The sequence below is a fragment of the Mirounga angustirostris genome, unplaced genomic scaffold (genome assembly GCF_029215605.1).
Source record: "Mirounga angustirostris isolate CCGP_5_RB_7025 unplaced genomic scaffold, mMirAng1.0.hap1 SCAF_5, whole genome shotgun sequence".
NCBI classification, from domain to species: domain Eukaryota; kingdom Metazoa; phylum Chordata; class Mammalia; order Carnivora; family Phocidae; genus Mirounga; species Mirounga angustirostris.
Window position 1 is genome coordinate 33,035,982 of NW_026991713.1, and position 21,178 is coordinate 33,057,159.

The 21,178-nt window shown below is 32.8% G+C and overlaps 1 protein-coding gene and 1 long non-coding RNA gene across 2 annotated transcripts in view; one reads left to right on the top strand and one right to left on the bottom strand.

Moving 5' to 3' along the window:
• LOC123838110 (uncharacterized) overlaps positions 1 to 21,178 on the bottom strand; it is a 270,249-nt gene that overhangs the window by 180,411 nt on the left and 68,660 nt on the right. The window lies entirely within an intron of this gene.
• MGAT4C (MGAT4 family member C) lies at positions 5,988 to 15,545 on the top strand. The gene is made up of 3 exons (XM_064590337.1): positions 5,988 to 6,136; positions 11,261 to 11,408; positions 14,369 to 15,545. The coding sequence occupies exons 1-3, from the start codon at positions 5,990 to 5,992 to the stop codon at positions 15,508 to 15,510; spliced, it is 1,437 nt and encodes a 478-aa protein (XP_064446407.1). The 5' UTR covers positions 5,988 to 5,989; the 3' UTR covers positions 15,511 to 15,545.

The following is a 21,178-nucleotide window of genomic DNA, read 5'->3' on the forward strand; positions in this document are numbered from 1 at the left end:
TTGCATTGCAGAAACTGTTCTAATTGTTGATAGGGGTCCATTTTATTATTTTACATGTAGCTGTCCAGTTTTCCCAGCATCATTTATTAAAGAGACTATCCTTTCCTTACCAAGTATTCTTGGCTCTCCTGTCAAATATTTAGCTGACTATAAATGTGTGGGCTTATTTTTGAGCTCTTGATTCTGTCCATTGAACTGTGTCTGTTTCTTTGACAGTACCATCCCATTTTGATTACTATAGCTTTTTAATATACAGTAGTTTGAAATCAGGAAGTATGATGCCTCTAGCTTTGTTATTCTTTCTTATGATTGCTTTGGGTTTTTAGGGTCTTTTATGACTCCAGACAAATTTTAGAATTTTTTTTCTATTTCTATAAAAAATACCGCCATTGGAATTTTGATAAGGGTTGCATTGAATCTATTGGCTTTGGGAAGTATGGACATTTTAATGATACTCTTTCAATATATGAACACAGGATATCTTTCTATTTGGGACTTCTTCAATTTCTTTCATCAATGTCCTGCCCTGACTTTTGAAAACTGCCTTCTGGGAACAAACTAGAAAAATCCTGGCCCTTACTATTTTCATTCCCTTTCTCTCAGAGATCATTGCCCTTGCTGCCTGTTGTCCACTATCTGAAAATTCCAATCATTAAATGTGGATGAAATACAGTTCCTTCTGGAAATGCAGGAAACCTTAATACTTTCCTTTCAATGACCAATTTCTAGAATCAGAAGATGATGCAGCGATCACCTCTAATTGTGATAGATAGGTTTCTTTCTTTCTCTTTCTCTTCTTTTTATCATTACCTTATATACATGAGTTTATATTAATTCAATATTTTTCTATCAATCATAGTCATTTTTTGATGGATTGATTTTCCCAAATTTTCTCAATAGAAACCTCTTCAAGCTATTTTCTGTGTCCTTTAGATATGCTCCTACTAACCTCTAAGAGCTTCCTTGCTTCATGGTAAAACAGAAAGATAGCCTAACCATAGAGTCCCTTCCTCCTACCTGAAATCAGCTATTTTGTTTTCCTCTCAGTAAATTTAATTGACTGTAATTCTAGGGTTTTTTTTCTTTTTTCTGAATATTTATTTGGATTTTCCTGGACCCAGATGATTCTGTTTCAGATGGGAAAGAAGTTTGGATGAATTATTAGCTTCCTTAATTTTCTTTTGCTGTAGTTTGTCTGGTATTTTTTTTTTTTTAATGACACATATTTTGATCTGTTTTCTGATCATTTGTTTGCTCTGGTTTGGGCTCCTCAGCCAATTCTGCCTGTTCTGGGTGTTATTGTTTTCACTTATATATATACAGTGAAATTTGTGCTATTATCTTTCTCATGGGCATGCTGAGGGTGTACACTATGGAAGGTTATTTGTGCTCTGATTGTTCTGAATGGATTTTGGAGGATTCTAACTTGAAGGATTGGATCTTAGAATTTAGATGGTCACCATTACCCTCTCGGGATTCTGTCTTTCTTTGTCAACTCTGGAATGACAACCTGGGGTTTTGTTGTTGTTTTGTACTATTTTGCATTACTGCAGAGTACTCTGAAGTATTGCCTCCAAAGTATTATACTTTCTACTGCTCATATTACTTGAAATATCATATATCAACCACCTCCTCACATTATATATTTGTATGTTTATTAGGCTAAGTAGATTTAATTAAAATTTTTTCTGCCCCAAAATTGAATTTATGTCTTTTATATTATTTCTATTTTATTCAAGAGATTGGTATCAAAAATTATTATCACCATATATGTGGGATAGTTTGTTGGCAACAATATGTTTAAATTGTCATATGAAACCTAATTAGTAAACTGTATACCAGTAGTGGTTAATCGAGCAGACTCTGATCAATTTTAATATTTAAAAACTGGAATCATTCCTTGTAGAGACACCTCAAGAAAACCCTAGATTTTTTCTTTCTTTCTTTTTTTTTTTCATTTGTAAAACTAATGGTAGTATTAAAATCTCAGCATTGTTATGAAAGATCAATGAGCTCCCCTCGCAACTGTATTGCCTAGCATTTAGTAAGTATTTAATAAATTTTAATAGATATACTTATTTTCTTTATATGTAATTATCTACATTTGAACTTTGCAAATTCAATTTGCAGTCACATTATTTACATTTTGTCTTTGTCTCAAAGGAATAGAATTAGAATATACTTCTTCTTGACTTAGCATTTATAGTGAACTTATAACATTCAAATTCAGAGCCCAAAACATACCATACAGTGCTACATATTTTTAAATTTTATTTTCTTGAAAAAAATTTCTGTGTTTATGCTTTTGTGTCCAAGAAATAAAATGCAGTTTTGTTTTCCAACAGATGATAGAGACTTTTGAAAGTTAAAAGTAAATTTTTAAATATTATTGAATATATATACATTTGAAAGTATGGAAATTGAAAAAAGTAAAAACAAGATTGAAAATTCTTGATAATTCTTCTACACTAAGATAACAGATGTTAACATCTTATAGTTTCCAATTTATTTTACAAATATCACTGTCCTGTAACACCATAGCTAAACATTTACTCGCTAATACAATTTTTGTCTTTAAATAGATTTTTAGAAGTATAATTGCTGAGTCAAAGGGAATGCATGCATTTGGTGTTATTGATAAGTCTTCCCAAATTGACATTTAAAAATATTGTTTCCTTTGGTGTATAATTAGATTCTAATCCTTTGTATTTTTGTCAATTTTTAAAATTCAGATAAAAATCTCTTACAAACATAATGCAGTTTTATCTACAGAACCATTACCAGATAACAGAATTTCACTTATCATGCTTTGGTTTAAAATTGCTATATATTTTCTTATTGAACAATGTTATAAATGATGGATCTATAAATACATTTTTAACCTATAAATGCAAATTAGAAAGTGACCCTATTCTAGAAGTGGCATCACATGTGAAAAGAATGGTTGATTGGATATAAAGTGTGGTATACAATAGTAATGTTCTTTATTTCTGATTCCCAGGGAGACAATACTTCCCCACACCCTTGAAGTCAGGAGCAGTAATGTGACTAGTAGCTATGACCAGTGCACTGTAAGGAGAAGACCATCAGCTCTCCAGATGAAAAATAAATAAATAAAATGATTCCACTACATGATAAAGGACAAAAAGATAAATTCTAGATATATTAAAAAATCTATCCATGGAAAAAACAAACAAAATAAAGGAGACTGTCCATATTTTTTAAACATTATACCAAAAAAAGCCATATTTATGAAATAAATTTGAAATCAAAAACGCTATACTGCAAAAGTCAGACCAAGAAGAAGAAAACTGTGAGAATTCATAATGCCTTGGCTAGAGAAGATTTAATAAACACATGCCTCCCTGGGTGAGACTAGTTGAAAAGCAAAGGAGTGTCCGGAAAACTGGGCCTCCTTTGCAGTTTCTGGGCTGAAAACAGCCAGATCCTTGTTGCGGCTCAATGCCCTCACCCAGGGAGTAAATGCTTAACTTAGAGAAACATTTATCTTTGGTCGTCACATATTCCACGCACTCCCTGACTGCACACACGTCACGAGCATGGTATGTTCTGATCACAGGGTACTTCCTATTCCCTGTCCTGATTCTTTTTTTTTTTTAATTAATTAATTAATTTATTCATGAAAGTCAGAGAGAGAGAGAGAGAGGCAGAGGCAGAGGGAGAGAAGCAGGCTCCCCGCCTAGCAGGGAGCCCGATGCGGGACTCGATCCCAGGACCCTGGGATCATGACCTGAGCTGAAGGCAGACGCTTAACCGTCTGAGCCACCCAGGCGCCCCTCCCTGTCCTGATTCTTTTTTTTTTATTATTCTTATGTTAATCCCCATACATTACATCATTAGTTTTAGATGTAGTGTTCCATGACTCATTGTTTGTGTTTAACACCCAGTGCTCCATGCAGAACGTGCCCTCCTCAATACCCATTACCAGGCTAACCCATCTTCCCACCCCCCTCCCCTCTAGAACCCTGTTTGTTTTTCAGAGTCCATCGTCTCTCATGGTTCGTCTACCCCTCCGATTTCCCTCGCTTCATTCTTCCCCTCCCGCTACCTTCTTCTTCTTCTTCTTTTTTTTTTCTTAACATATATTGCATTATTTGTTTCAGAGGTACAGATCTGAGATTCAACAGTCTTGCACAATTCACAGCGCTTACCAGAGCACATACCCTCCCTAGTGTCTATCACCCAGTCACCCCATCCCTCCCACCCCACCCCCCACTCCAAGAACCCTCAGTTTGATTCCTGCGATTAAGAATTCCTCATATCAGTGAGATCATATGATACATGTCTTTCTCTTTTTGACTTATTTCACTCAACATAATACCCTCCAGTTCCATCCACGTCGTTGCAAATGGCAAGATCTCATTCCTTTTGATGGCTGCATAATATTCCATTGTGTATATATACCACATCTTCTTTATCCAGTCATCTGCCGATGGACATCTTGGCTCTTTCCACAGTTTGGCTATTGTCCTGTCCTGATTCTTAAAGCTTCACATTCCTTCTCGCTTTTCTTATTCCCTTGATGTATTGATAATGTTCACAATAAAAGTGGAGGCAGTTTGACTTGGGACCTTTCCCCACTAGAGTGTCTGGTCCTCACACCCTCTCCTTTCTCCTCCTAAGGTGTCTGGAGTAATTTTTTCATTCGCTACCTCAGGCTCTCCTGGCCAAACCCAACAGAAAATATAATACTTGGGGAAGATACCTAAATATTTTCAACATAAGCAAAGATAAGTGTATATGTGTGCATCTCTACACATATATTTAAAACTTCTACAAATCAACAAGAAAAATTAAAAAAAAACCTATAGAAAAATATGGCTAAAGAAAATGAAGAGTAATTCTTAGCATTTCTTTTTGAGAATTCTTCCATTCTCTGCCTTTGTTAAGCCTTTCCCCCAATTCCTAATATTCTTTCTTATAATTTATAAGGATTCATAAATTCTTTCTTGCATTAATTCATTGAAGAGATATTGCTTGCCTGCTATGTCCTAGACATCGTTTAATGGTTTGGTGGACAGGCTATTTTCACTTCCTGAATTCCTTTATTTATATAAATACTTCCATCTTAACACTGAGCTCAGGAAGACCCAGTACCCAACTAGAAGTGGTACAGTGTCCAGATTATACTTGATTTTAGACAAAATATGATTGATTCAACTAGTCTTTTGATCATTCCCCATATGTTTATACTTTTTAAACAAACAATCAGTAATCTAAATAAGTGATTGGAAGATAACACAAAATGTAGAAGAGTAGAATGGGAAAAAAAAAATAGATCTCCACTAATCTTGCTGATGCTAATTTTGTTTTTGCAGTCCATGAATTATTATAAACAGCCAAACTTTTAGTTAGTAGATCAAGCGAGGCCATGTAGATATGCCACCCCAGGATTTACTCTGACTTATCAAGAATTATTGGAAAAATAAGGAAACCAACTGTAACTCAAGTTCTCAAAGATATGTTTGGACTTAAGCCAAAAGTTTAACTTCCTTTACGACTTCTCTTTCTTTGACCCAGGTTCCCTCCCAAGTGCTCTTTTCAGTGCACTTACTCCAAGATCAATATTAGGCCCATGCTTCTAGTTTCTTCCATTTTCATTACATTATAGTATGAGGAGGTAGAAGTTACCCTAATGTTTGTCTTTCTCTTTTATTTTTGTGCTGTTTCTCATCAAAGGACTTTTTTTTTTTTTTTTGCTTTACCATTGTCAATGCTCATTTGTTCAGAAATAATTGAGATTTGCTTTTTATTTTTATTTACTCCACAGCAACATAAAGAAGTGCATTGACCTTATGTTAAGATATTACTAATCTCTGAAAATCAGATGTGTGAAATTGGAAACAATTTTTTAGTTAAACAGGTGAAGGGTGAGATTTTATGAAAGCCTGGCTTTTGATACATATGAAGAAATATTTACATCCAAAATTAATTGTCAGTAATTCTGTACCCTTTTCCACAGGATAGAATGTTTAAATTTTGTCAAATGAAGCATATTTTTGAAATACTTGATAAAATGAGATGCTTGAGAAAACGTTCCACAGTGTCATTCTTGGGAGTTCTTGTCATTTTCCTTCTCTTTATGAACTTGTACATTGAAGACAGCTATGTTCTGGTAAGTTTTGGAGGTTAATTGTTTTTGTTGTTGCTGTTACAAATAAGGTCTAAATCAAATTAGGCTTAGTCCAACTGTAACCTAACTTCAATCCCAGGCTGCTGGAACAGCCTTATTTGAGCATAACTGTAACATGTATACTTTCTATCTAGCTCCTTTTTGTATTAAATCTATAATTCCAGCATTAAAATTTTTTTGACTTATGTTGCAATGTTTTCTTTAATGCTGCACATGTAGTTCAAATATGTGTATTTGTTTATAAATAAATTAACTATCACTATGCTGGATTAATTTTATGTACAGCCATAATAATTTTTGAGCTTTAATTTGAAATATGCAGAATTTAAAAAATGTCTTAAAGATATTAGTCCTTACTTTCTCAGTTTTTTATATTATCATCGAAATTTTCAAAATCTTATTTTTTAATTAATGATACTAATTATGCTATTTTGTTAAGAAGTAATAAATGACAGGATTTTATTATATTAAAATGACAGGATTTTATTATAATGTATGACACCTCACTTGATTTTGAATAGTCATAAATGGCCACCATGTTATATATTTATATTCATTGAAAAGTAGTATGGAACCTCAAGAACTAGAGATAATGATGTGAAAGAACTAGAGATAATGATGTGAAAACTATTCAGTAGTTTAAAAAAGATAACTTAGTATATAATATATAAATGAATTTTTAAGTAAATTCTAGAAATACACAAAAGGACTTACTCTGGCTAATTTTGAGAACTCAATTTGTTCTATTATTTGTTGTCACTGTAAATATCACATCATTTCATGTCTGATGAGAATAACGTGGACATTGAGCTTAAGATATCTGGAGAAATCCTAATCTTTATGTTACTGCTCCTGTTCACATATTTCAGAAAATCAAAATCTTTGGACACAGAGAGGACTGAAAAGTACTTTCCACCATGCAAGCATGGTGAAAGTTTCAGTGAATATCTTAGCAAGAGAAAATCTGACAATAACCACAAAGAGCATTTCCCAGTAAAATGTTTTATTTCATTAATTGAGCATGATATTACCTACCCATGAATTGTCATGTACTATTCTATGCCGATAGGCCAACCATTTGATCTTAGTTGGGACAGATCCTCTCAGGATGTCTTCTCTAAAGCATCTTGCTTCCGTTAGCATTGTTCTTTGATGATGAAATTCTGCCAGATTCCTAGATCTTGACTCTGCCTATGCCTTTTACATTCACATGTATTTCTTGATCTTGTGGTCCCTTCATTCTGTTATCCATAGACAATTCACAATGGCTGAAATCACCACAGATGAATAGAATTTGATTAGGCATGATTTAGGTAAACATAGCAAACTGGAGAAACTTATTAATGAGATGCATTTTTACCTTTCTTTAAACCCAATTATTAGGTTTATGAGACTTACAGACAATATAGCAAGCCCCATGTGATCCCCTATTTTTTTCTGGATAAAATTAATGATCATAAATTAATAAGGAGAGCTTTTGATAAGTGATTTAATTTTGTAATAAAAATTTATCTTTTGCATCTATGTCTACTGGTAGCAGTAAATCACATCTTGTAAACCAAACACGTGGTATTGACAGGATGCTTATTGTATTTAATGACTTGCTGCGTTTGTAAGACACTTTTAAACACAATTTCAGTGTTTCATTTTAAACAGACAAAGGACCATTGTATGCAACAAACATCCTTACATCTTGTTAATATAGAACCTCCTCAAATCCATTATAAAATGTGTAAGAAGTAATAGAGTGTATATCTATAAGAGGATCAAATACTATTGCCCTGTCTTGTGGATTTGTAGACATTTCTATCCAAGCTTCAGTCCTACCCATCTAATGTAAAGGGTGTGATTTAATGAAACAGCTCTGACTAAAGAGTATTTACTTTCTCAATGAAATTTTCTCTGGCTAGATTACGCATATATCTAGTCAAATTTACAAATCAGGCCAAGTGTAGAGAATAGATTGCTCCTTCGTTGTAAAAATTGTAATTATTTTTAAGTACTGATATTAAGTTGGAAAAAGTGAGTTAAAATGATGGTTAAATACAAGCACTCCCCTTACTGAAAATTTAATGACAGTATTTTTATTAGTTTAATTTCTCACTATTTACTGATGATTTTTTTTTTTACCTAAATTCATTCAAAGCCAAATTTCATCCCAAGGCTTAATATGTATAAAGATTTAAAACATTTAAATAATTAATGTAAAACTACACAAAAATTGCTTTTCTAAAAATGTTTAATAGCCAGGGAAAGCCAGCCACCTACTAAGTATACAGTGTAGTTTCTTTGTAACACTTGTCCTTTTTGACCCTTTTATCCATGTTTATTTCAGTTTTCACAAAATTATCTCATTCAGTTTTTTTTCTTGACTTTCGAATGCCACAATGTGTACAATTTGCTAAGCATAGACATTCCCAGATCTTTCTTTTCCTGCTTTCCTTCTTTCAGGGGGAAATACTACTTATAATTCAGAAAAATCAGATAAACAATTACAAGTAAAAGATCTCTGGAGTTACTTAGCACTTTCTATTCTGCTGTTTTTGCTAGAAAATCCACTTGTGGCCTGAAATCCTTGGCATATAACAGTTTAATGTATTGCTTACATATTCGGGACATATGTGCCTTTTATTTGGAAAGGAAACCAAGCTCAGTATAAGAGACAAATACTATTACAAGGCAAGCTAAGAAGAGACGCTACATGCCCAATCAACTAAGCCTCTGGGCTGTGAGCGTCTTCAAAGTAGCCACCAGGGTATATACTTAGTCTGTTGCTAGTCCATTGAATTGCATTCCTATCCAGAAAATGATTGTCATAAAGCTTTGTCTTATTACTGAGAAATACACTACAGCATAGTAGCTACAGAAAGAAGGTATCCAGGGAGAGCCTAGCAGTTCAGGTAGATGCCTCTGGAAAGCAGCCAACAAGGCTGACTCAGGTGAAAGTTGCATTATTTATTTATGCTGAAAAGTGTAAAGGAGCTTGTTCTTGAGAATTTAATAAAGTGCTTTCATATAACTTCCATTTCATTATATATTCTGTTATGTCCTTCAATCAGGATGAATGTACTCTAAACACACAAAAGGTCTGGAATTTTACACATTCAAAATAGAATTCTTAAAGAAATATTCAATATCCTGCACTTCCTTTAGAATGTAACATCACATAAGAGCAGAATGGTAAAATGAATTCAGAGTTGTGACTACTGTGATTCTTATACATATTTCTCCTAGACTGTATTGATAATGGACACTATTACATTACTATTAAAGAAGTTGGTGCTGAACTGAGTCCTTAGTTACTTTTTTAGCGATCCTAAGTTTATTTTAAAATTCTGATAATGTTCTATAGGTTTTCAGAAAGACAAGATGAATATATTTATGTGTAAAGAAATTATAATAATCAGAATTCAATAGATATTCAATTAGTATATTTATAAGAAATATAGAATTCAAGGTATAATTTCATATATTTTGAAAGTCTGTAACTTATAGATGGCAAACATATTATAAATATTGTAAAAGGCTAACATATTTTTCTCAATTATCAAGACAATATAAAATATAGAAATACAGTATTAAAGACCAAGTATAGGTTTATAAACATAATTGAATATACAGAAGAGATATTCAGAAGGGATCTTGAGTTAGCAAAAACCAGATTGAAAGCTCTTCCCAGTCGTGGTCTACTGTTCTCAATTTTTATTCTAAGACAATTCCAGTCTGGCCAATGATTTAAAATTTTGAGCCAGTCTCTTTCTCCATTGTCATTTGAATGTGATGCAAAGTATTGAATGTTCTAAATGAGGTAAAATTTGTATTTGAATCCTTTCTAATTTTTTATGACAGTGATTTAATTAAAGTTTTATTGACCACAGGCAGATAATATGAGGACCAAATTGGTTCAAATGCATTTACTTCCTCTGTAGTCTTAATGGCTTGCACATGCCTGACCTGACATTGTATATGGAATAGTAGAAATAGATCCATATAACATCACACAGTACAGTAGACACTTGCCAAAAACAACAAAATTCTTTCTAAATAGGTTATCTTTGAATATATATTCTGCCCATGGTAGTAAGCCTTATACAAAGGCCAAGCAAGTCAATATTTTGCTAATAATGTATAACCAATAAAAACTTGATCAAATCATGATTAGATAATCAAAATCTACTATTGAACTTATACTAAGAGAGAAAAAGGGACCAATTAATAATTAACAGGATATATTTAAGCTAAATATGAATCTTTTTTTAATAAAAACCTTCTCAAAGATCAAATGACAGAAGTCCATTACCAATTACATAAAGGGGTTCTTAAACATAAAAGGACCAGGCTTCAACTCCAATAGATTACTACTTACACAAACACACATGCACGCATGCATTCACGCTCATGTACACACACACACACACACAAGCAACAAGCAAACATATGGGAAAAACTAGTGCAAGTTCTGAAGACATTTCCTATATTTGGTACAAATGTATCTTAAGATATCTTGAAGACATGTGAAAAAACACTGATGTCACAAAGACCATGGTTATCTATTCTCAACAGTCTTTGATTATAGTGGCCATATAAGTAACTGACTAAAGCTTCTTGATTAACAAATTATCCAGAAATAATTATGTAGAAATTATGTATGGTACTATTGAACAATTCTTGAAGAAGATGAAATAGCTTAATATGACTCAAATATGGGAAACTTAGTAAGAATTAGCTTTACATCACTGTAGATTATTGTGAAATTTTAAGATCATTGAATTATTGTAAAGGATTTGAATTTTAACATAAAGGCAGTGGGAGTTTTCACATAGAGATTTTTTTGTCCAGGGAATGCCATTATTAATGTATGCTGTGGAAAAGCAAATGGAAGAGAAGTATAAAGAGTACAATAGAGTAGGAGAGCCTGGAGTAGAGACTCTAGGTGGGAATTCAGGTGAGAGATGAGGATCTATAGCTTGTGGTGCAGTAGTTGAGATTTATGTAATACCCATGTTGCATATCAACCCCATATGTTTGTCGTGTAAGGAGAAACTTTAATTAATCCATGACCATCTATTATTTATTTATTTTCTCTGCCTCTTCCATGGCATTCAGGAAGGAGATAAACAACTTATAAGGGAAACATCCACACATCAGCTGAATTCAGAACGTTATGTGCATACTTTCAAAGATTTATCTAATTTCTCAGGAGCCATCAACGTCACCTATCGCTACTTAGCTGCCACGCCTTTACAAAGAAAGCGTAAGTATCCCTACACTTTCAAATAAAGAACACATAAAGTATTTTTGTTTTTTTTAAATTAGGGGGTGCCTGGGTGGCTCAGTTGGTTAAGTGACTGCCTTCAGTTCAGGTCGTGATCCCGGGGTCCTAGGATCGAGTCCCGGGGAGTCTGCTTCTTCCTCTGACCCTCTCCCCTCTCGTTCTCTCTTTCACTCTCTCTCTCTCAAATAAATTAATAAAATCTTAAAAAACTAAATAATGAAATAATGACATCTGGCTTCACTTGTATCACAATAAAACTTTATGGGCTTTACTGATATATATTCTTTGGAAAGTAATTCAGTGTTTCTTCACAAATTGCAATTACTGATCCAGTTCCATTAATAACCAAAAAAAGAATTTTTTAAAAATGCCTAATTGTTATATAAACTTTCAAACAGTTTGCTGTAGAACCACGTAGAGAGACTGAGAAAAATCAATTTATTTGAACTTTTAAAACTTCCCTTTTAAAAATAACTATTCTCATACCGATATATTTTCTAACTCTAATGCTTTGGTTTTTATGACTTGCCACTGCTTTTGAAGTAGTGGAAGTCATTGTTTTAGTTTACCAAGGTGCTATAACCAATTACCACAGACTAGGTAGTTTAAAACGATGGGAATTTATTCTCTCATATTTCTGGAGACCAGATGTTCAAAATCAAGGTGCTGACAGAGCCGCTCTCCTGAAAGTTATAGGGGAGAATCTTTTCTTGACTCTTTCAGCTTCTGGTCACTCTTGCCGTCCCTTGGTTTGTGGGAGCTTAACAATAATCCCAGCCTCTGTCTCCACAGGATCTTCTTCCCTTGGTCTCTGTGTCTCTCTGTGTTCTCTCCTCTTCTTCAGGGACACCAGTCATTGCATTTAGAGCCCACTCCAAATCCAAAATGATTTATCTCAAGATCCTTAACTAATTATATCTGCAAAGACTCTATTTTCAAATAAGGTCACATTCTGAGGTTCCAGGTAGACCTGAATTTTTGGAGAAAACTATTCAACTCACTATCGGTAGATTGGATCTGAGAAGTAACATACTATACACACTCTATGGATTTCAAGACACCATAGACTATAGAAGGTATCATGATCTAATTAATGTGCCACTAAGAAAGCATAATCATTATCAGTTTTAATTGTAAGATGCCATCAATTATAATATTCAGCCTGAGTTTAAAATGTTTCTGTGTGAAAAATATGATTCGTGAAATCAATGAAACACAGTGATACCATGAATTTCTTAATAGGTCGTGTGGGGACCACAGAAATTGAATTCCCCATTAAAAAGTGTTTATACAAGTGAGTCTGTGATCACCAGGTTGAGGAAATTGTAACTTAACTTAGTTTGGGCTTCTTTAGGTCTATATTCCATTCATTCCTTCATTTCAAATGTCTGTCGCTCTTACTTTCTTCTAATTGCATAAGATTGCCAATGTTTATTTTTATCTCCATCTGTTACACTACCTTTGTGCAAACGTTACTGATTCTCCCTTTCCGTCCTAAGTTAGTAAACTGACAATACACATATGCCACTGCTTTATACAAAGAGGTGATATAAAACAGAGTGTACATGCAGGGCACTTTGGATCTTGGCCCCACACTACTCGTTAGGTGTTACACTTTGCACAAGTGAACACATCTCCCTGTGATTGAGTTTCCTTTCCTCATCTATAAAGCAGAAATGATGACAAGTGCAAAGCTATCCCAAAAGATGGTTAGGAATATTCAAGATGCATATTACAGGCAAAATGCATAGATTCCTGCCTTTAATGTAGGAAGTATTCTCATAGTATTGGCTATTCTAGGGCATTAGTAAAGGCTGGTATCTTGAGTTGAATGGTACCACAGAACATTTTCATTTTTCAAAAGAAGTTAGGGTCGTAAACCCAGGTATTTAAACAAAATGTGTAAATTTCTACCTCTCTGACAGACTAGTAAGAAAGATTATTCCTAGAAAGCGCTTTTTCAGTATTGCATAAGTCACAACAAGTAGGTGTCTGTATTAAAACAGTGATCTTGGTGAATAGAAACATTTTCCTATTTTTCAAGTAGTTTTTAGGAAATTTTATTCAGTTCTGAATCACGGTGAAAATCAGAGCTTTAAAAAGGGAAAATATTTCGAGAAAGAGACATCTATACTTCTTAGAAGTAAACTGCCATTTCACAAGGTTTTATTTTATTCCCTACAGATATCCAGTTTCTAATTTTAGATTTTAGATTCTGAATAAAAATTTCCCATCAGAAAATTGCTCTAAAATGTGTTTCAAAATAAGGAAAACAGTGATATTCATGTATTGGAACAATGTACTATATATTTGAATAATAATGCAGTTTTAAAAAATAGTTTATAATTTTGTTTCCATTCTAATTAACGTTCTAGGTAAATTTCAAAATAAAATTGTGAAGTCCAATTATTTTTCTGGTGTGAGATAATGACAATGATCAAAGAAAAATGAAAATGTAACATGTTTTCTATGAAAAATTTAAAGATAATTAAAAGAATGAGTTATGCTTAATTTTATTTTTTATCATTTGAGACTTATTTGTCATCCTTAACTGTGAATTTCCTTCTCCTTTTGCATTTTTTAATAGTGTGGATATTATCCAAAAATCTATCTTCTCTAATGGACATATATGAGAACATTAAGCTGCAAAACACCTTAAGTCGTAATTTTTTATTTCATAAACAAATGTTTACAGCAATAAAGCTCATATGTCATTGTGCTTAAGATGCATTTTTTTCCAGAGAAAAATCAATTATATATTAAGTCCTATAGCCTTTACATATTTAACATTAAGACTTCACTCACAACTATTCTACACATACCATTTACTAGATGTACCTAATATCGTAGCAGGCCTGAAGGGAAAAGATTTTTTTTTCTATGTTATTCAAAGCCTATTTCACATTTAATTTGTCTTCTTTTTGAATTCTTTCGCTCAGGGTTTCTTACAATTGGGCTTTCATCAGTGAAACGAAAAAAGGGAAACTATTTACTCGAGACAATCAAGTCAATTTTTGAGCAATCCAGCTACGAGGAGCTGAAGGAAATTTCAGTGGTGGTTCACCTAGCAGACTTTAATTCATCCTGGCGTGATGTCATGGTCCAGGATATTACACAGAAATTCGCCCACCACATTATTGCAGGAAGACTAATAGTTATACATGCTCCAGAGGAATATTACCCAATCCTGGATGGCCTTAAGAGAAATTACAATGATCCAGAAGACAGAGTCAGATTTCGTTCTAAACAAAATGTAGACTATGCTTTTCTGCTTAATTTTTGTGCCAATACTTCAGACTATTATGTAATGCTTGAAGATGATGTTCGATGTTCAAAAAATTTCTTAACTGCCATCAAGAAAGTCATTACATCCCTAGAAGGAACCTACTGGGTAACTCTTGAGTTCTCTAAGCTTGGCTACATTGGAAAACTTTATCATTCTCATGATCTCCCACGTTTAGCACACTTTTTATTAATGTTTTATCAAGAAATGCCTTGTGATTGGCTATTGACTCATTTTCGGGGTCTTTTAGCTCAGAAAAATGTGATCCGTTTTAAACCATCTCTCTTTCAGCACATGGGTTATTATTCATCATATAAAGGGACTGAGAATAAGCTGAAGGATGATGATTTTGAAGAAGAGTCATTTGACATCCCTGATAACCCTCCTGCCAATCTATATACCAACATGAATGTTTTCGAAAATTATGAAGCAAGCAAGGCTTATAGTAGTGTTGATGAGTACTTTTGGGGGAAACCACCTTCAGCAGGAGATTTCTTTGTGATTATATTTGAAAATCCGATTTTAATTAAAAAAATTAAAGTGAGTACTGGAACAGAAGATCGGCAAAATGACATTTTACATCATGGAGCCCTAGATGTTGGGGAAAATGTTGTAGATTTCAAACAAGGTAGACAATGTGTTACTTACTTAAGACTAGGGGAATTCAAAAACGGAAACTTCGAAATGTCAGAGGTGAATCAGAAAATTCCATTTGACATAAATTGTATAAGGATATATGTTACCAAAACACAAAAGGAATGGCTGATTATTAGGAGTATTAGCATTTGGACTTTTTAACCAATTAAATCGATATGTCCGGTTATTGAAGCAGGCTTTCCTGTTACCTTTTTTGCTACCTTCCTCTTTTGTTACTTTCGTCTGTTGGAGGGGAAGCAATGGATGGGATATTTTCAAAGAAAAGTCTAATCGTTTTGGAAGTTTTGATTTACATATTGTCAACGTAATTTTATTCTAATCCACACTTGTATTTGTTTTAACTCTCGAAGTTGAGAATCAGTCCATGGTTAATGCTTCTTCCATTTATATTTTTAATGTGATCATCTTAGTTCCAAAATTTCAACTAAATGTCCAAAAGGTGACATGAAGGATTTAAAATGAGAAAATTTAGTTTGTTGGATGGTGAGTCTTGAAAAATAGTTGCCAACTGTATGCACGTCCTCAAAATTAGACATTCATTATATCATCAGATAGCTTTCATTAAGCATGTGTGAATATGCAGTTGGTTAGAATGATAATCCATTTTTTTCTTGTAAACATAGGTTTTCATAGACTTCTGTACATCTACAGTGAATACCTCCTCATAGAAATATGTCTTTACAACAGAATTTTGTGCGTAGCTGGAGTAATAGAAAAAAAATTACTTAAAAATATTTCTCCCCTGATTATTTATATAAAAAGGGGCATTGTTCATTGTATAAAAACACTTAATTAAGCACCTATTGTTAATAAATTTTCTGTGAGAAGCAGTCTTTTTCTAGATTCCCTTTTGCAAAAAGAATAGTTAATATGCTCAATATTTTCAAATTATATTGGGTACCTACCTTTAATAGACGAAATTTGAGAAGGCCTATACTTAGTTCATTCTTACATTTTCAGTATATGCAGAAAATTTTTGAAATTGATTTTATATGTTTTGTATTAAAATTCATACAATTGAAATTGTAATCTATCATATACTTTTTTTGAAGTTTAAATGGATATCTTATAAAAGAGAAAAGTAGGAAACATAGAAATCAGTTGACTTTTCTATATTCAGAGCTAGTTCATAGTAAAACCAAAGTGAGAGATCAGATGTTTGATATCCAGACAGCACCCTCTCCCTTATGTAGAGATTGCTCCTCACATAAATTATGCTTTCTGTTCATCTCTACCTAAGGCTCAGATAGTAAGTTATGCTATCTTGAAATGGCTAGTATAATTCTTCCATAAGTCACATTTTCATTCTGTGGAATAAGCCTAAAGTGTCTGAAATGATAGTCTTGTATATGCACCCACATGATGAGCAACCTTGACTAACTTTTACTATAAGAACTGGACAATTGTGCCTAAACCATGTGTCCTATTAAAGCACTTCAGAAGACCTTAGTGCATCCTAAAGACATTGGTTGTCCAGAACGCCCTGAACTTATCTGACCCTTTCCATCTTTTGACAGACAGCAAAGATAAGAGGGTTTACTATGAAGATACGAAAAGTACTTCATGCGTTTATGGAGAGGCTCAAATGCATATGTTTTGATAGATTGGAAAGTATTTTATTCACTCTATCCAAATTGATTAAATTAGAAACTCGTAAAACTTTGAGAATTTTTTCTTTTATTGATACAATAGCTACTGTGTATTTTCTTTGCATCCAGTTGCTATGGTATAATAAAGAGAAAATATGAATCTATAAATATTAATATTTTGTTGCACTAAGTCTTAAAGTCATAAGAAAAAATGAACACTGCCACTAAACTATAATCTTTGCCTTGATTTGGAGGATATTTGCCAGACATTTGAAGATAATTCTATTTGCTTGGCTTTTCTCGTCCTCTTTCATTAACTGGCTAGTTGCATAATATTCTACATATATCTCAGAAATTACAAATAATCGTTTTTCTGCACTTTTAATGACAAAAGGTACACAACAAAGACATGTGATATCAAGACTTAGGCAGACTCCATGAAGTGACTGCAAACTTCTCAGAGTCTGCATAGGTTCTGAGAGTGCTTCCAAAGACCAGCCCTTGACATCAACTTCTGGAAAATGCTTCAAGAAATATTGCCAAGGTTAACAGTGAAATCGAATGTTTGCTAGAGAATTATAAATGCAAAGTGATTTTAAGGTTTTACATTTTACCTTAAACTTGATCTTTTCATTATGGAAACCAGGTTTGAATAAGCTGGTCAGTCACCTAAGGATGTCTCTATGTTTTCTTTATAGATTGAGTGGAGGTCAACTTTTTAAGGAAAGACTTTGACAAACAAAGCTTCTCCATTAGAGAACAAGGGAACAAATAACCTTTCTCTTTCTAAAAGATACATTATTTATATGAGTCAATGTTGCATTCCCTATATTTAAAAATTCTGCAAAAGGCTCCTGTAATCTTGTCTCAGAGGCATAGAGCAAAAGTTACTAGGTTTAATTATAGTCAATCTGTTATTAAGCATTATGTCTCATCAATGTCTCTTTGTAGTAGGTTTTTTAAAATGCATATTATTTTCTTTGTTACAAATATCCATTGAAAAACACTGGAATGTAACACAAAAGTTGAGTTATTTAACTGCTACGTGAATAAGATGCTGACAGTGTTCGAGCACAAAATATGGTATATACCTTAAATAATGTCTCAATTTATTTACTTTAAATTGACTAAAAAGCTTATTTACATTTAAATTTCTTCTCCTTAAGGGAGCCTTTTCAGCATTTATAAACATCAAAGAAAAGCACTCATAAAAGCACACTAAAAATATGGAAATTATACATTTTTGGAAAATACACATTATAGCAGCAATAACATGTCTGGATATAAAAATACATAAAAAGTGTTAATATAAGCACCATTGCATTATCATCAAAAGAACTATAAATTTTGTAAGATAGATATTTTCCAGATATAAAAATATAATTTAGAAACCAAGCATCATTTAGAACTACTTTTCTCATATAGCTACACTTATGAGACTAGAACATTCCATTTCTTACTGAACCATTATTCTCTGGGAATTTTTATAAAGCTGTCATAGAAAAACTATCCTGTACAATAATGGCACCCAAATGAAACAAATATTTACAAATTACAAGGTATGGTAGGGAAAGCACTTGCTCTTCTAAATGTCCATGTGGCAAACATCACTCAATATTTGCCAGTTTGTCACATGTCCTTTAGACCATGACACCCTGGATTAACATGGAAAACTCTACTCAATGTCCTCCAACATCTGAAGATAACAGTGTGATCCTCTTCCTTTGTCTCATCAGTATTTCCATTAACTCAGTTGAAGATTACATTTATTTTTATCACCATGCTGTTACTGACTAATAAAGCTCACACTCAAATTTCACAATCTTTATTACATGATCTCCCGATAAACCTGATTTGACATTTTGTGTATGTTCAATTGATTTTTTGAAGGTTTCTTGTAAAATTTAGTATTAATTTCAAGAGAATTTCATTTTTTTTCTTCTGACCCATGACTCCCTACTTTCCAGCTTTTGATTCCATCATTCAATGTTTTAACATAACTCCCCAGCTTTCTGGGACCACAGATTTGGTATGCGTGCCTTTTGTCCTCTCAGGAAATACATTTAAAGGGTCATGTAGACCTGAGTTTGAAACCCAGTTCTGTAATTACTGACCTCCAGATATGAGGAAAGTTATTTAACCTTTATGAATCTTAGTCCCTTCATCTGTGAAGTTGAAATTATTTTACCTTGTAGGCTGTTGAACTGAAAAGGAGATAAAGTAATCAATCAAGAAATAAACGTTTCTTCTTTTTTAGCCACGTTGTATATGTTAAAAAAGGATATGGCCCTTCAAAACACTACCAGAGGCCTTCATCCTGATTAATATCAACTTCCTTACCCACTAGAAATGTCATCCAGACCACCTTTTTATATTTATATTATTAAAGAATGTCATGTAGGATTATGTAAATGCTTTCCTAAAATCAAGATATATTTCTGTCATTCTATTATTACTCTAGAAACCTCATCCAAAATTTGTAACAGTTGTTCTTAATATTCCCATTGTAAATATTAATGATCATTTCTTTTTAAGAAATCTAAACCTGTTTCTTTTGAAAAATTAAGAAAAAAAGGCTTTTTGTAATTTCTAAAATTTTGCCCAGAATCTCCAGTAAACTCACAGAGCTACAGTTTGCCGAGTCTTTCTTTTTTTAATATCAAGTTTATATTCTTTTGTCTATTTTTTCCATTACTGGCAGAAGTTATCAGTGCACGAGCTTATAAATTACCTGTTCAAACTTGAAAATAGGCTTCCTCTCCTTGTCTACCTTGAGTTTCATTGTTTCATTGTTTAGATTTCTACTCCTTTGAATTTCTTCTCAGTTCATTTCAGGATTATTCTTGTCAGAAGGAAGAAGGTTGTAACAAAATTTGGTTTGGTTAGTTCTTGCTCTTTGTCTTTTGTTTGCTTTTAACTCTTTTTGAATGTTCCAAAATTATCTCATCATTGCATGTATGGGTGTGTGTGTCTATGTCTAGGTAGATCCGTGTGTGAGTGAGTATACCTACATGTGCACATACACATATGTGTGGATACATGTAGGTATCACTGTGTGTGTATATTTGAATATATGTGTATTTGTGTGTGTGTGTGAGAGCAAGAGGAAAGAGGAAAAAATGGAGAGGTATGTGTATCCTTAGCATTATTTTTGACAACCACACCTCCACTTATTCTTGGCTTCAGTGTTCCTAACATACTGCTTTCCTGGTTGTGTCTCCCTTCTGAACTGGCTTTTGGTTATGTGTCCATAAATATTTTATACATGGAAATATGAATACATTTTATATATGAAAAATCATACCTCATTAGAAATTTCTGTACAACATTTTAGAGTCTCTAAATTCCTTAAAAGCTTATTTGTTTATTAGCAGATCCCATGTCTCTCAGAACAGGACTTGATTTTTAGAATTTCAACTTTAAATTTATTTTATTTGAATTTCTTAACATTTGAAGATTCAAATATGAGTTGCAAAGCATTCTCTTTCTAAACTATAAATATTATGAAAACAAGGCCATACTGTTCCAAAATTCTTATCTCTTCCACCTCATTAATCTGCTCATCATGGTTACTCTGACTGAAGTCCAGAGTAGTGCTCATTTCATTAATTCCAAAATCTTCTGAGATGCATTAATGTTTTATTTTGAGCATTGAAATTGAAATGTAGATTTGAGGCCATTTTCTAGATAATTGGATATGAACATCTATTCTGAAAACATACATACTTGAGACCAAAGTAGTTTCTTATTTGAACTATTGCTTCAGCTTCCCATTTTGCTCTGTCTAGATATTCTCTTCAAAGATTTACCCAAAAGTTCAATTTATTATGTGATAAAATGAGTAAGATTTTTATGCTCTTAGAAAAATATAATCACATTAAGAATATAGTGTGTTCAAATTTCATGTCTTAATGAAAAGCAGTACCCTGCATAGCCATCTCTTCAAATAGCTGAATTAAAGGTATATTGATGAGGTTCTCAATATTTTTTCCTATGAAATGAAAATGTTTATAAGGCATACACTCATTAAATTTAATAAGCAGGAAATTATTTTATTTAAAGATTATTTAAGGGTGAAAAATGACAGTGAATAAACTGTATTCAGAAACTTAGCCTATACTTTCAATATACTATGTGTTACTACAACTTAAACTACAATAGCCAACATAACCTACAATCGTTCTGCTTAACTGCAGATAAGTATGATTTTAATGCATAAA